This window comes from Schistocerca gregaria, chromosome X (genome assembly GCF_023897955.1).
Source record: "Schistocerca gregaria isolate iqSchGreg1 chromosome X, iqSchGreg1.2, whole genome shotgun sequence".
Classification (NCBI taxonomy): Eukaryota; Metazoa; Arthropoda; class Insecta; order Orthoptera; family Acrididae; genus Schistocerca; species Schistocerca gregaria.
In genome coordinates, this window is record NC_064931.1 from 292481316 (window position 1) to 292498100 (window position 16785).

At 40.8% G+C, this 16785-nt stretch overlaps 1 protein-coding gene across 1 annotated transcript in view; it reads left to right on the forward strand.

Annotated features, from left to right (window-relative positions):
- The window catches only part of LOC126298969 (exopolyphosphatase PRUNE1-like), a 134437-nt gene that overhangs the window by 91445 nt on the left and 26207 nt on the right, over positions 1–16785 (forward strand). The window contains exon 5 of the mRNA XM_049990587.1: positions 5047–5202. Within this exon, the coding sequence (XP_049846544.1) occupies positions 5047–5202 (156 nt within the window). The remainder of the gene's footprint in view (positions 1–5046; positions 5203–16785) is intronic.

Genomic DNA, 16785 nt, shown 5'->3' on the forward strand with positions numbered 1-16785 from the left:
AGGACTGATAGGGATACTTTTACCAATACCAAACCTTTATTTTTTGTGAAACACATCAAAGACAAGTTTGGAGAAGTGGACACTCTGAGCAAGATGCGGTCGGGTTCGTAGTTGGTCAAAACTGCTTCAGCTGCTCAGTGTGTGGCCCTTCGTGCCTGTGACCATCTTGGCACAATTCCTGTGTCCATTACCCCCCACCAGTCTCTTAATATGGTTCAAGGTGCGATTTTTTCATAGGGACCTCATCCTTCAAACTGATGAAGAACTTGGGGAGAATGTAGGACGGCAGGGTGTTCATTTTGTTCGCCGTGTTCAGAAGGGCCCAAAGGACAATTGCATTGATACTGGTGCCTTTATCCTGGCCTTTGAAGGGGATACCCTCCCTGAGAAGGTCAAGATTATGGTTTAGCAATGTGACATGAAGTCGTACATCCCACCACCTTCAGATGTCTTAAGAGCTTTCCTTTTGGACACATGTCTTCCCACTGTTCACAGAACCCTCTCTGTGGTGACTGTGGACGTCCACTCCATGAGGGGTGTTCCTGTGTTACCCCTCCTGTGTGTGTTAATTGTCATGGCATTCATTCTCCATGTTCACCGGATTGCCCGACTTATAAGAAGGAAAAGAAGATATAGGAGTATAAGTCCCTTGATTGTCTAACCTACACTGAGTCTTGTAAGAAGTATGCACATATACATCCTGTGTCAATGACGTCTAGCTACGCTTTAGTTACATCTTCACCCCTTCCTCCCCCTTCCTTACCCTAGTCCCGAACCCCTCTCCTACCCTCCCCCCCTCTCCCCTATGGTTGCCACACCCTCCCCTCCGAGCGCCACTCCCCCTCCCGAGCCGGAGAAGTGTCACACTTCTTCGGCATCTGCTGGTCAAGAGCACCCGTTCTGGGACCCCCCCTTCCCAGCACCTTCCAGGCCAAAGGTCTGCTACCACACGACCACCACGAGAACCATGGTCTGTGGGCCCCCAGATGGCCCGCTCTCTTTCTTGCTGCAGCTGGCTCCTTTTTGCAGGACAGCCCTCCTCGATCTCAAATAGAAAAGAAGAAAAAACACAAGTCCCCAGACAAGGAGCCTCTGGTGTCGCCAGTGGTCCCATCCCCACCTTCCCAACCTGGCTCTGACCTGCTGTTCATGGATGTCGCCCCCTCCTTGTCGGTGACGGACGGGTGGTGACCCGGAGTTATGACCGGCCTGTTCATTCCCCATTTGAATCATCATTCTGTGGTTATCCAATGGAAATGTAATGGATATTACCGTCACCTTCCATAGTTGATATCCCTTAGTTTGTTTTACTCTGCAGCTTGTGTGTTTCTACAGGAATCTCATTTTACTGATGAGTACTCTCCGACCCTTTGTGGGTTCCATGCTTTCTATCGAAATCGGGTCGGCCCCCTGCGGACCTCTGGTGGCGTTTGTACATTGGTCCGTACAGATGTTGCTAGCATGTGGATTCCTCTTCAAACTAGATTGGAAGCGGTTGCTGTTAGGGTCAACCTGGACTCTGGGGTTACAGTTTGCAATCTTTATCTCCCTCCTGACAGGACTCTTACGCCTGCTGCCTTAACTGCCCTTCTTCAGCAACTTCCTCCTCCCTTCCTCCTCCTCTGGGATTTTAATGCTCACCATTCCTTGCTAGGCAGTGCATTTCCATCTAGTCAGGGTCTTCTCATAAACCAATTTCTTGCTTTCTTAATGATGGCTCCCCTACCCATTTCAGTGCTGGCCATGGTACCTTTTCTGCCTTTGATCTTCCTCTTTCTTCTCCTTCCCTCCTCTCTTCCTTACACTTGTCATCACACGACGACCTTTGCAATAGTGACCACTTCTTGTTGATTCTCTCGCTCCCTGATGGACAGGTTACCGTGTTGGTCTTTCCAACATGCCGATTGGCTTCTATATACTGTGCAGGTAGTTTTTTCTCCCCCTCTGTCAGGTTTTATTGATGACGTACTACGCGATGTGTCTGATGAGATTGTACGCACTGCTAGCCTTGCTACTCCACACTCTTCTGGACCGTTCCACCTCTGGCAGGTCTCGTGGTGGAGTACGGTCATTGCCATTGCCATCCGTGATCGCCGTTGAGCTTTGCAACACCTTAAGAGGCACCCTTCCGCTGCCAGTCTTATTACCTTTAAACACCTTTGCGCCAAAGCCTGTTACTTAATCAAATGGAGCAAACAGGTATGTTGGGAACACTTTGTTTCTTCCCTCGGTTCTACTGTTCCTATGTCACGGGTATAGGCTACACTTTGCTCTCTCCAAGGTTTCCATTGGTAGTCTACCCTCTCGAGCCTTGCCCTCCCGGATGGCCTTTGCATGGACCCATTGATTCTTGCTGAACATCTTGCGACCCATTGTGCAACAGCATCAGCATCAACCTCCTATCCGGCTGCTTTCCTTCACCAGAAACAGTGGGCCGAAGCTTCTGCCTTGTGTTTTACCCCTTGTGAGTTAGAATCTTACAATGAACTTTGTACTGAATGGGAACTTCTTGCCGCACTTTCTTCTTCTCATGATACGGCTCTTGGCCCAGACTCCACTCATAATCAGTTGCTTCAACATCTCAGTGCTCCACGACGACAACATCTTCTCCCGGTGCTTAACCGTATTTCGCTCCAGGGTGACTTCCCTTCTCAATGGAGGAATAGCATTGTGGTTCCCGTCCTAAAGCCTAGTAAGAAATCTATCAGCCAATCAGTCTGACAAACGTTGTTTGCAAGTTACTTGAATGGATGGTAGCCCGTCGGCTCAATTGGGTTCTCGAATCTCAGGATCTATTATCCCCTTACCAGTGTGGCTTCCGAGAGGGAGTCTCTGATCAATCATTTACTTTGCTTGGAATCCGCAGTTTGGCAGGTTTTTTCCCAGCGCCGCCATTTGGTTGCAGTATTCTTCAACCTTCGCAATGCCTGTGACATGGCTTGGCGCATCGTCATATCTTTCTTACACTTCAAAGGTGGGTTCTTCAGGGCCCATTCCCATTTTTATCCGCCAGTTCCTGTTCCATCAGTCGATCAGCATTCGGGTTGGTACTGTTTTCAGTTCTCCACGGACCCAGGAGAATGTCATCCCACATGGTTGCTTATTGAGTGTACTTCTTTTCCTCATTGCTGTAGGTGGACTTGGGGCCTCCATCGGTCCTTTGGTCACCCCTGCTCTGTATGTGGGTGATTTCTACATTTGGGTTAGTTCCTCTTTGATGGCCTCTGCAGAGCAGCAGCTCCAGGGTGCTGCTATGTGACGTGCCTCTGCATGGACCTTCTCACATGGGTTTCAGTTCTCTCCTTTAAAATTGGGGCAGATGTTACTTTCTGCATAGTCCATGTACAGTGCAGAGCAGCTTGCCCAAGCATTCATGTGCTACTTTCTATACGTCTTGCACTTGTTGCCTATAATATGATTCCCTGTAATTGTTTATTTAACAGCAGAGGTCAAGAAATTCACACCCAGTGCAGTTTCATAAATGAATTGTGATTAGAGGATCACAATAACGTCTCTTTCTGAAGCTGCTTAAGTAAGCACCACTCCCATCTTACAAACAAAGCTTGCAGTCTTCACTCCAGTTGGCTTATCTCTGCAAAAATTGAGTATATCCTGTAGAACCATGCCACTCACCCCCCCCCCCCCCCCACACCCACCCAGTAGTGAACATGAGGGCAATAATGCTTGAAATTGAGGTTCCAGCTGACCCTGACTGATCACTAGAAGGGAGGTTCAGAGGTTCACCATATTGTGCTCCAAACATATTGTACCCACTTCATATTTGCATTTGCCATCTGAGAAGTGGTAATTTACTCCCTGCAACACATTGTGTCTTCCTGCACCGTTATTCAGAGGTTAATTGCAACTGGACTAGGAGGCCATTAACAAGATATCATAGACAGCTGCATTTGTAGGTGGTGCTGCGCCAGGAAACATGGACTGCTGATGAACGATGTTGCATTCTCTTCAGAAATGTGTCACAGTTCCGCAATGCCACAGGTGACCATTGTGAGAAAGTATGGAGGCAACCTGGGGAGAGATCCCATTTTTTCAGTGTTTTCGAAAGGCACAGCTGTTCCTACTCCTGGTGTCATGGTGTGGGAAATCATGTGGTATGACTTCAGGTCCTATTTGACAGTGATTTGTGAGGGTACTCTCCCCAGTGGTACATCATGGACATCCTGCGTCCTTTTTTGATAACCTCATAGTGCCATTTTTGAATAGGACAAGCTTGTCCACACGTGGTGTATATCTCTCTGAGCTGTCTGCATGAGGTTGAGATACCCTTGTGGTCAGAATGATCTCCAGATCTGTCCCTGATAGAAAGTGTGGGACCAGCTCAGGCATCAGCTTCATCCCAGTGCCAGTACCCAGGATACTGTGGACCAGTTACAACCGTTGTGGGCCAGCTTGGCTCGGCAATGGATATGACGACTTTATGACACCCTTCCCAACTGAATCGGTGCATGCACCAAGGCCAGAGGAGGTTGCAGTGTTGTACCAATAGCCCAGTTATTTATAAATTTGTCTTGACTTTGTAATCACTGAGTAATGTCGTATACCTCTCAATCTGTGAATTTTCATTTCATTTCTTCCTCCCCTTCTTGGTGCTTCCTTTCTTTTAGGTAGTTTATTTTGATTGATTGTAGGTGTCAGAGAGAGGTTTATAGGGTAGCTATGAAGAGTACGGTTCTGAGAGTTATTTCCCCTTGACTTCACAGGTGATGCTGTGCATATGGCCAAGTAATAATCAGTTTATGCTTTGTGTGTACTCCATTAGATGGGTAATGCACCCCTCATATTAGCTTTATACTATGATTCCTAGGCTGATAAAACCAGGTAGCCAAGTTTGAATTCAGGAATGAAACTAGTCCAAGACATGAATGCATTTTCCATCATTTCTGTCAAATATGTGTTGTTATTTTACATTTTTTAAAATCATGTTAGTCTTTTTATTGTAATATTGCCAATTACAGTTATTTTATAATAATGTTTTGACTAAGCCCATGTAAATGCATTGTTTGGTTGATGTTGACTTATTTTCAGGACTTCTTGGGCATGTCAGATGCAGAAGAAGAAGTAGAGAGATTTGCTGAGACTTACCAGTATAAAGCTGTTGTGATTTTAGGAGTATCCAAATTGGGCAGTGAACTAAGGAGGGAAGTTGGAATTTTTTCACAAGAAAGAAGTTTGCTTAAAGTGGTATGCATTTAAAGATATATCTATGTACTGTCAGATCCACTAGTGTGGATTTTGTTTCAGAATGCTGGAGCTGTTTCTTGTTATGTTTCATATTCAGTGTTTGATAATGCTTTCATTTGAGGTATAAAACTTAACTATTGAACAAGTATGAGGTCTGAGAGAAAGTGAGTTTATTTCTTCACTTCATGTTTCAACAGTACTGTAAGTTGCAAGCATTCTCATCAAGTGAGGTGGTGTAGTTGTAAGATACTGAGATCATATTCTAGAGGATGACTTTTCAAAGCCCTGTCAGTGTATCCAGATTTAAGTTTTCAGTGATTTCCTTAAGGTGACTTCTGGATTAGTTCCTCTGAAAGGCCATGGGAGATGATTTACTTCCCCAATCCAAGCTCGTGGTCCATTTGTATCTCATTGTCACTGTGTTAAAACCTAATTATCTTCCTTTCATTCAAAAGCATTCCTTCCTATCAGAAGCAGCCTACATAGTAACATAATACAGTGTGTTATGTTGTGGGAACAAATGTAATGATTTTAAAAAAATGCTTCAAATGATCCACAAAACTACTGTTGACATTCATTTGTTGTAGAATCTTAAAACATATTCTCTTCCATCCAAACAAACATTAATTCTGAAAACATTGGACTTTTCACATATGGCCTGAAAGCCATGAATGATGACACGTATATGCCATATTTTTTGGCTTTGAAAAAGTATTTGACTTGATACCACACCAATCCTTATTAACAAAGGAACAGTCATATTTGCTATGAAATAAAGTCAGTGAGCGGACTTAGGACTTATCAATAGGAAGCACATAGCATGGCTGTAGCTGATGTAGAATTAACTATAGTGTGTCTTGGGGAATTGTGTTCAGACTGTTACTGCTCAGTTGTTATAGATCATACATCATATTAATGTCGATGTGGAACTGTGGCTGATCAATAACTCATAGAAAAAGTATACCAATCTTCGTTAAAAAAGAAAGTAGCAGCCAATGTTGATGCTTCATTAGTGTCATGTTGAGGCCTATACATGAAAAATGAATCGAGACATCCAAACATTGGTGCAGATAGAATAGGCACCATATTAAACTAGATATGGTGTGTGTCTATTTATTTGACATGTGCAGTCCAGTTGTTGTTGTGTGTCTGGAGTATACATGTAAGTGAATGGAAGCCCATGGTTTCCAGTTCAGTTTAGCATACCTCTTCTATGTGCGCCAGTGTTTAAATGTCTCCACTTGTTTTTCATAAAACGGCCTGAAGATGATGACAATGAAGCGTTGAAACTGATTGCTTAAATACAGTGGAGTCTTGATAGTTCGAAGTGAATGGGACCGGAACCACCTCGAACTATCGAAAACTCGGACTATCGAAATTTAAATGGGGAAAAAGAAATATTATGGTATTGTAAGTAATACAGGTCAAAATATGAACTTTTATTTTAATAAAGTATTTACACATGTGTTTGCATTGGCAGAATAACAATAATTATTTCTTTAGACAAGTAATAGTGAAGTGTCTTTTGTTTAGTGAAGCTGCAACGTTTCCTCGTGGCAATGTCATGCCACCGTCTCAGAAGCAGTAGGTCAATTGGTGTTGCTTCAGGCTGTTGTTCCAAGTAGCATATGGCGGCCTCGAGAGCAGCATAGCAATTGGTGTGACTCCTCATCGGTGCAGCCTCTGCCTCGTCATCCTCGTCACTCTCACACTGCAATAGAATGTTAACCATGTCAATTATAAAAGAGTTTGTCACTTCCAATTGTTCGTCCGAATTTAACACTCGCCTACTTCCACCTCTTCTGCCTCGTCGCACCCTGGCAATCTTCTGATTATATTACACAATGGTTGATCGTCCCCATCAGCTAAATCTTCAGTTTCTGTTACTGGCATGCTTTCCTGTAGAATTTTCCTCCATGACTTAGAAATTGTGTTTGACTTTATTTCGCTCCAAGATTCACTAATCCAGTTCACGGCCTCCTTCAAAGTAACTTTCTTCAAAGCTCCTACACAATGCTTTCGTAGTCTTCGGAATGCAGGATTCACTGTAGCAATCGCCGTCGATAATAATTTTTTTTTTTTTTTTTTTTTAAATGACATTCCAGAATGCCCTGATCCATGGGCTGAATGAGTCATGTAACGTTTGGTGGGAAAAACAAGTCACGGATACCGTCGCACTGCAGTCCTCCTGCACTTGGATGTGAGGACGCATTATCCATGAACAAAATTGCTTTGCATGGCAGTCCCCTTTCTTTTAAAAAATTCTTGCAGTCAGGTACAAATTAGTTAAAAATCAGTTCTTGATTATTTCCTGATTCATCCAGACATTATTCTGATGTGTATAGACAACCAGAAGAGCTGAGATGGATACATTCTTGAATGCTCTTGGCTTGGCAGACTTCCCAATCACAACTGGTTTTAGTTTGTGGTTTCCAGTTGTGTTTGAAGCTGCCATAACTGTGAGCCGCTCTTTGCTTTTTTTGTGCCCAGGAGCACTTTTTTCATCACAAGAAGCAGGTGTCTTCGCTGGTAACATTTCAAAATTTAGCCCAGTTTCGTCACAGTTACATATTTGTTCATTGGACAAATTTTAGTCAGTTATAATTTTTTTAAACTCGACGATAATTTTTGAAACGGCCTGAGCATCACCAGAGAGTTTTTCTCCACATATGTCTGGTTGACGCACTCCATACCTCTTCTTCCACTTGTCGAGTGAGCCCACACTAGCAGCGAAATTGTCATCTCCTTCCTGCAGCTGGTTTCTGAAAAACAAAGCTATTTCTTGCAAGATTGGGCCAGAAATCGGAGCACCCTTTTGCCTCTGTTGGGTAAACCACATGAACAATGCCTTACTTGTTTTTTCGAAGTCTGACTTCTCTATACTTCACTGAGAGATTCGTGTGAGCATTTCTGTGAAAAAAACTGTTCCAATTTAAGTCTGTTTCTTCGCCAGTCACCAGCAGTAACTTCACTGACACCATATTTGAGAGCAAGTTTTTTGATTGTTTCTCCTTTGACAAGTTGTCTTAGTGCTTCTAATTATAGATGCAAAGGCACAAATTTCCTCTTTTTTGTTAAAGCACTCATCCTTGTAAGGGGTACAACAGAACACCCAGTCAACAAACAAAACGATACAACACTGTACAGTACAGGTACTGGGAACTACAGCAACGTATGAACTTCCCAGATTTGATCGGTAGCAGCCGGCGGCAGTCGGGGTATTTCGTGCCAGACTGACGACAGATGTTCATGCAACAGGGCAGTGAGCTAATTGGTGGTGTTGATTGCATTGTTGTTTGCTTTGTCACTGAGCTGTACTCTCCCTATCTATCTTTTGCAATGATGTTTTCATTATTTATCATGTCAGTAAAAAAAATATTAGATTGTTGCAACATCTTTTGAAGATGCTCAGTTTATTGGAGACTCAAACTATCGAGACTCAAAAAAAAAAAAAAAAATTTGGTAGGTATTACAACTGTTGGTATCCTCCTCCTATGAGACTTACTGTTCATGTTATATGTTAATGACTTGATTGGCAATCTTAAATAATAAACTCTGACTTTTTACGGATGATAGCTCTCAAATGAAGTAATATCTAAATAACTTGGAGTCACAGTTGGAATCAGTCAATTTATACAAATGTCTGGATCCAAGACTGCGTGGAGATATGAAATGGAATGTTCACATGAGTTCAATATTAGTTAAAGCAGATGACAAACATCAATCCATTGCTAAGAGACTGGAAAAAAGACTTAGTCAACAAAAGTGATTGCATACAAAGCATTTTTGCGATCTATACTAGAATATTGTTCAGGTGTGTAGAGTCATACCAGATAGGACTAACTGAATATAGACAAAAAATTGCAGCAAGAAGAGTCACAGGTTTGTTTGAGTCATGACAGAGTGCCGTGGAAATGCTAGAAAACCTGAACTGGCATATGCTTGAAGATAGACATAAGTGTACTGCAAAAACCTATTTAGCAAAATTTCAAGAATCCATTTTAGATGAGGAATCTAGAAATATAATACACTGGTGTGCAAAACTTAAGGATGAAAGTAACTCCCATGATGTGTCAGTGCAAAGTAACATAATTCAATGAAATTTTTAACAGAAATGACACTTTCATTCAAAGACAATAATTGCACTGAAGTTATTGTGATCCACAATGATCCCCTGGATGTTACAAAAGGCTAGATGTGGTTCTTAGTAGGGTGTGTGATCACAAGAGACAACAATGGGTACTTTGCATTTTTTAAACCTAATGTAGGTCCGTGTCAGGTGATAGAGGATTTAGGCTTCCTCTGTAATGACGTTACCAAGAAAGATACTGTGGTTATTGTGGGTGGACCAGCAACAGTATTGGCATAGATGCTGGGTACAGTATAAAGTGAATATAAAGTGTGACCTAATAAAGATTGCATCAGCATCAAGACATCATTTGAATACTTCTGTCAGGAGAGTTAACTTGGAGTTGGAACAGCTGCTTGGGTCAGGTGGAAGGTCACTTGTTGGTGTTGCTTCTCTTGGTAGGTGAGATTATACAGGGTGGAGTAGTTAAAAGTAGCCATTGTCCTCTTTGAATGCGAATGCAATATTCCGGCTTCTGAAAGAAGGTAAACAGCTAAAATGCTGGACAGTTTTATGCAATAATGATCGTTAACATTCTTCTGTCAGCATTCAGTTTATTTCATTAGTGAAGGTAGATATTTCTCTTTGCAGTCTGCCAGATGATTTTCCCGACTAAAGAAAGAATTGAAATTGTGGAAGCATATGTGAAAACAGGTTCGATTAACGAAACTTCGGAAATTTTTGGGTCAAATATCTAGATAGAGAACTACCAGCAAAGATAGCAATGCAGAGTCTGTAAAAAGTCAGCATGTCTATGGATCTGTGCAAAATGTAAAACGACAAAGAATTGCCTCAGTTTGCACACCAGAAGTTATTCGCCGAAGAATTATTCAGAGCCTAAAGTAGTCTACACATAAATTGGCCCAACAGGCGTATGTAAGTAGAAGGAGTTGCCAGCAGATATTGAAAAGTGTTAATTTGAAGCCATATCATGTGATGATTGTGCAGCAATTACAGAAGAATAGCAGTCAGAAACATGTAGATTACTTTCTAGTCATGTTAATTCACAGAATTCGAGGTACTGGACAATGGAGAACCCTAACACTGTATGTCAGCAACCACTCCATGGGGGGGGGGGGGGGGGGCATTTGGTGTGGTGTAACAGGAACGCATGTCATCGGCCTGATATTTTTTTGACACTAACCTCACCATAGTTACATATATGGAAAGTTTTGAGACTTTTGTGTTCAACTCACTAAATTTGAAAGCTAATACTGCGTCTTCCATCAAGATGGGTGACATGCCACATGTCTAAGGTATCCGTGGAATGAGTCCACAATGTCTTCACTGAGGAACAAACTGTTGGCAAACAATTATAGTCACCACGTTCATCGTGTCTAACAATGTATGATTTTTTTTTTTCCCTGTGGAGTTACTTGATGAGGAAGGTGTATGAAACATCCACACAGAATACAGGAACTGAAAGACAACATCCACCATGAAGTTGCTGCCATCAGTATCCGAACTTTATGCTGGATGTATCTGAATATGCTTGGACATGCACGGCTGTATATTGATGTTGCAGGATGTCACTTTCAATATCTTCTGTAAATGTATTTTTCTCTACATTTTTCATTTTAAATAAATCGCAGGTCCATTTCAGCTGTTTGTGTAAGTTCACTGCATTTCCTTTACACTTATGTGGGCTACTTACATCTGTGCCATCCTGTATTGGCATGACCTACATCTCAACAGGAAAGGGAAGAGTTAACTGGCTGGGCCAATAGCATAAAGTTCAAGGGGGAAGCACTGCTATGAGTGGGAAAATATCAGTGATCACAAGTATAGAGCAGAATTTTTTTAATGATAATTAGGACAGAAAGAAGTCAAGTTCTAAGGCAGGACAGGACTGTGAAATAAACCTTTAGTTTGAGAAAGTGACCCAACAGCATAATTTTGGCACATTGGGTCATCAAACACAGCAGTTGGTTAAAATTTTATTTCCACCCAGTTTTATTTCAGTCAATGTGAAATACCAACTACCTTTACTGTATCAAAATATTTGAGGGCCAGGAAGTAAAATTATTAACTGCTTATCTGCATTGATGAATTAGTGTCAACCAACTCAGTTAACATAATAAGCCTCTCTGAATATCATGTGACCACTGGTGTAGATGTGTTAAGTGTTGCAGGATTTAGATTAGCTTCTCTTTTTTGTAGGGCAGAAATAAAGATGGAGGAGTTGCCACATTCCTCATGAATTGTCTAGTCATAAAATTTGCGTAGAGCAACATATGAAAGTATGTGTAACAGAACTAGAATTTCGTAAAAAATCATTCCTAATAGTATGTATATACTGAGTACCAGCAGGTAATTTTAATCTGTTCATAAATCACTTTGAGGGTATATTGGCCCATTTAACAATAAAAAAGAAATAATTAGTGGCTGCTGATGATTTTAATGCAGATTTTCTTGAAAACTCTTCCTGAAAGAATTTAGTGCATTTTGGCATTATCGTTCAACTTAATTCATACTGTTAGCTTTCCAATTAGAATAGCTAAGGACTCAAAGATGGCCATTGATAATATCTTTATAGAAATGTGTAATGAACAAAGTTATATTATAAAACCAATAATAAGCAGCCTCTTAGACCATGACAAGCAGGTCCTTTTGCTAAAAATAAATAGTGATCAGGATATAAAATCTTCAAGAGAGTAGTCAGTAAGCCAAAAATTGATTGTTTTAGGAAACTCCTCAAAGACATGAATTGGAATGGTGTGTACAATGCTCATAGCATGAATGAGGAAGACAACACTTTTCTTAATAATGTCCTTAACATCTTTGAAAACTGCAGATTTGATCAGTCTTTAATAACATATATATAAAAAAAATGAATTACTCAAGGAATAAAGGTATCCTATATGACAAAAAGGAAACTACATATGTCAAAAATAGCTCTGATGTAAGTGCTATATTTTATCATTACAGAACATACAGTAAAATATTGAAGATGGTAATACGGACATCAAAGCAAATGCATTATCAGAAAAGGATAGTCATAGCAGACAACAAAATATGGACAAAATGGGATATAGTGAAGAAAGAGACTGATAGAACCAGAAATGAAAAAGAGCACATAACATTAAGAGTAAATGACACATGGGTAACACACGTGTGCAGTGTTGCTGAACTTTTCAATAGGCGCTTCATAACTGTTACTGAAAAGATGAGGTTGTTAGATTCAGTAGATTATGCCATGGAATATCTCAGAACAGTCACTACACACAAACAGAGTAATATGAGTTTGGCCCTCGCAACACTGCTGGAAGTAATGTCCACCATAAAAGCCTTGAAATAAAAAAAAATTCTAGTGGCTATGATAAAATATCAATGAAGTTTATTAAACAGTGTGCCTCTTTGTGAGATTTTAAGTTGTTTGTGTAACCAGTCTTTTATCAGTAGACCATTTTTCCATAGAACATTTCCTAAATGGTTGAAGGAAGTATGCTGAAGTTAAGCCTTTTATAAGAAAGGAGGTAAAGAAATACCATCAAACCTTCACCCAGTTTCACTTTTACCTGCATTCTCAAAATGTGTAGGAAAGATAACATACAGTCATCATCTTAGCCATTTGATCACAAATAAAATATTATCCAAGTCACAGTTTAAATTTCTAAAGGGTTCTGATATTGAGAAGGCTATCTACATGTACAGTGGTAATGTACTTAATTCATTAGACAATCAATTACAGGCTACTGGTATATTTTATGGTCTGTCGAAGGCATTTGACTGTGTAAATCACAATATCCTTTTAAGGCCGGATTCTCATTCAAACGAGCAAAAAAACAGGCAAAGTTTGGAAATTTTTTGAGACTATGAAAAGACATACAAAGGATCTATTTGGGGATTATGATTGATCATACTTTGAACTTTCATTTTAGATTTTCAATTTAAAAGCAAGTGGTGTGCCTGTAGCTATGATTTGATCAAGGGCCTGCAAGTTTGAAGTACACAGACTGAGTGCAGTGCACCCCCTCAGAAGTTATCTGAAATAAAAATAAAAAAAAAATGAATAACATCAGTTGATACTGTATTAAATTTATGGGAGCTTATACCTGAACACAATGAAATAACCTTAAATTTAATGATATTGTGCTAACTTGAACTTTGAGTTTGATTTTTGTGTGTTTTTCACTATTTTTGGTTTTCAAAATAAAGTTAATATTTAAAAAAATTCATACATTGTAGGTATCTGCTCCCAAGAAAATTGTTTATTTTTGGGGGTTAAAGGTAGAAGTCAATAGGTTGAACCATTTTTATTTTATACTGCATGCAATATTGAAAAACCATTTCTCAAGCAAAACCTGTTTAAGGTTTGCATAAAAACATGTTGTTATATATTTTTGATGTCACCGAACATTAATATGAACTTAGATTTTCAAGATTCAAAACAGCTAATCCAATATGGCAGACCAAGCATGATGTTTTGACCAATTTTGACAAAAATAAGTGTTTTCATTACTTATGTTTAGTCTGCATTTCCAGAACCATAGATCAACCCTTCCTCTAACTCTTAACTGTTCCTGGAGAGCAAGTCCGTAGTTCTTCTTGGCAAGAAAGGCAGATCTGGCTGAGCTGGATATGCTGTGGGTGGCAACCTGCTCACATTATATGTCAGCTTTTTTGTTGACTATGTTTGCATGCATACTGCAGTGTAAATCATTCTGTGAATGTGCGTTATGGCACAACAAGTTTTCTACCTGATCCATGTGTCTCCTGCTGAGAGCATCCTACAGCGACTGTGACACTACTTCAAACAAAGGGCTGTAGAAATTTTTGTAATGCACGTGTTCAAAAACTCCTTCCTCCTAATATTCTAGACACACACTATATGGTCAAAGGTATCCAGACACCTGGCTGAAAATGACTTACAAGTTCGTGGTGCCCTCTATCGGAAATTCTGGAATTAAATATAGTGTTAGCCCTCCCTTAGCCTTGATGACCGCTTCCACTCTCACAGGCATGCATTCAATCAGGTGTTGGAAGGTTTCTGGGGGAATAGCAGCCCATTCTTCATGGAGTCCTGCACTGAGAGAGGTATTGATGTCGGTTGGTGAGGCTTGGCATGAAGTCAGAATTCCGAAACATCCCAAAGGTGTTCTAGGATTCAGGTCAGGACTCGGCAGGCCAATCCATTACAGGGATGTTATTGTCGTGTAACCACTCTGCCACAGCCCGTGCATTATAAACAGGTGCTCGATTGCATTGAAAGATGCAGTCGCTATCCCCGAATTACTCTTCAACAGTGGGAAGCAAGAAGGTGCTTAAAACATCAATGTAGGCCTGTGCTGTGATAGTGCCACACAAAGCAACAAGGGGTGCAAGCCCCCTTCACAAAAAACATGACCACACCATAACACCACGAGCTCCATATTTTACTGTTGGCACTACAAATGCTGGGAGATGACGTTCACTGGGCATTCGCCAAACCCACACCCTGCCATCGGATCACCACATTGTGTACCGTGAATCGTCAGTCCACACAATGTTTTTTCACTGTTCAACCATCCAATGTTTACGCTTCTTACACCAAGTGATGCATCGTTGGTCATTTATCGGCGTGATGTGTGGCTTATGTGCAGCCACTCAACCACGAAATCCATGTTTTCTTACTTCCCGCCTAACTGTCATAGTACTTGCAGTGGATCCTGATGCAGTTTGCAATTCCTGTGTGATGGTCTGGATAGATGTCTGCCTATTACACATTACGACCCTCTTCAACTGTTGGCGTTCTCTTGTCAGTCAACAGATGAGGTCGGCCTGTATGCTTTTGTGCTATATGTGTCCCTTAACGTTTCCACTTCACTGTCACATCAGAAACAGTGGACCTAAGGATGTTCAGGAGTGTGGAAATCTCACGTACAGACATATGACACAAGTGACACCAAATCACTTGACCACGTTCGAAGTCCACGAGTTCTGCAGAGCACCCCATTCTGCTCTTTCATGATGTCTAATGACTACTGAGGTTGCTGATATGGAGTACCTGGCAGTAGGTGGCAGTACTATGCACCTAATATGAAAAACATATGTTTTAGTGGTGTCCAGACACTTTTCATCTCATAGTGTATATACCTTTAAAAAATGCAATAAAAATCGAATTTCAACCATTTTGAAGAGAATCTGGCCTTAAGCAAAATTAGAACATTACAGTGTAACAGGAAATAGTGCGGAACGGTTGAAATCGTTTATCTTCAACAGAATTAAAGGGTGTCAGAGGAAAGAGACATGTATTAAGCTATCAGATACCATCTAGCTGGGAGCCAATAACATGTGGTGTGCCCCAAGGTTCCATCTATTAGGGCCCTTACATTTTCGTGTGTATACCAATGACCTTTCGTTAGTAACATTACCAGATGCTAAGTTGGTTTTGTTTGAAGATGATAAAAACATTGCCATAAATACTAAATGAAGAATAGCCATAGAAGGATTCATTTGAGCAGTTGCGAGCAGGCTCATGCGCATGCGCAGTTGAGTCGCATGCGAGTAATATCTTTAAACAATAGCAGCAAGCAGGCAGATGCTACCGGAAAAATTTTACTGGCACACCCAAGCTGCCAGATTCACGCACTCGCAGCAGGCCTGAATGTAGGGGTGAGGTGGCAAACCAGGGTGTCTGCCCCAGGTGGCAATTTTGGGGCGGGGGCAGGGAGGGGGGGGGGCAAATTCATATTCTTGAAGAAAAAATACCTTGTTTCAAAAAGCACACAGCATCCAGCGCACATTGGTCTATTGATTATTCATATGATTTTGAATCTCACCCCTGTTGCTTTTTTAACATTTTTGATCACATTCTAAGTTGATTTCTAAATGAATCATAAGTTGGTTTTTGAATGCGTGCATAGTGTTTGTGAAGTCTCTGTCAGAGGAATCCTGGTTGCATCTAGAAATAAACTTTCCTAGAGACTAAAGGGGACAGGGCTATATGAGCTGAACGGAATAAAGCGGAACGGGTGAATGCCAATTGCTGTTTGTTAAGTGGTTGACTGGGTTTGCGAATAATCAGCCTTTTTATGATTACTAGTGAAATTCATAGATTCAGACTACCAGAGTGGAAATAAGCGACTAACAGGAATAACAGATAGGAAAGATTACGTATTGTCTTCTTGGTTATCCAAGAAAATGAAATTTTGACAGAAAAGTTCTGTTCAGATCGCTACACAAGTAAGAGCCAGATGAAGAGGCCCCAGCTAGCAACCAGTCAAGTTCAATTCTGTGAGTAGTGCAGAAAATGTGTTGTACTAACACGTAGTAATGCCTAACAGGAGAATAAACACGGGATAACTAAACTGGTGATTGTGGCAGGGTTAGTGAAGTTAACCAGAGAATGCATCTTGACACTGGCAGGAATAGTTACAGAATTAGTGATGACAAGATTGTTTGTTAGAACAAGGAAGGAGAGGAAACGGGATATATTATGGAAGCATATGACGATTCCAAATTTATACAAAAAT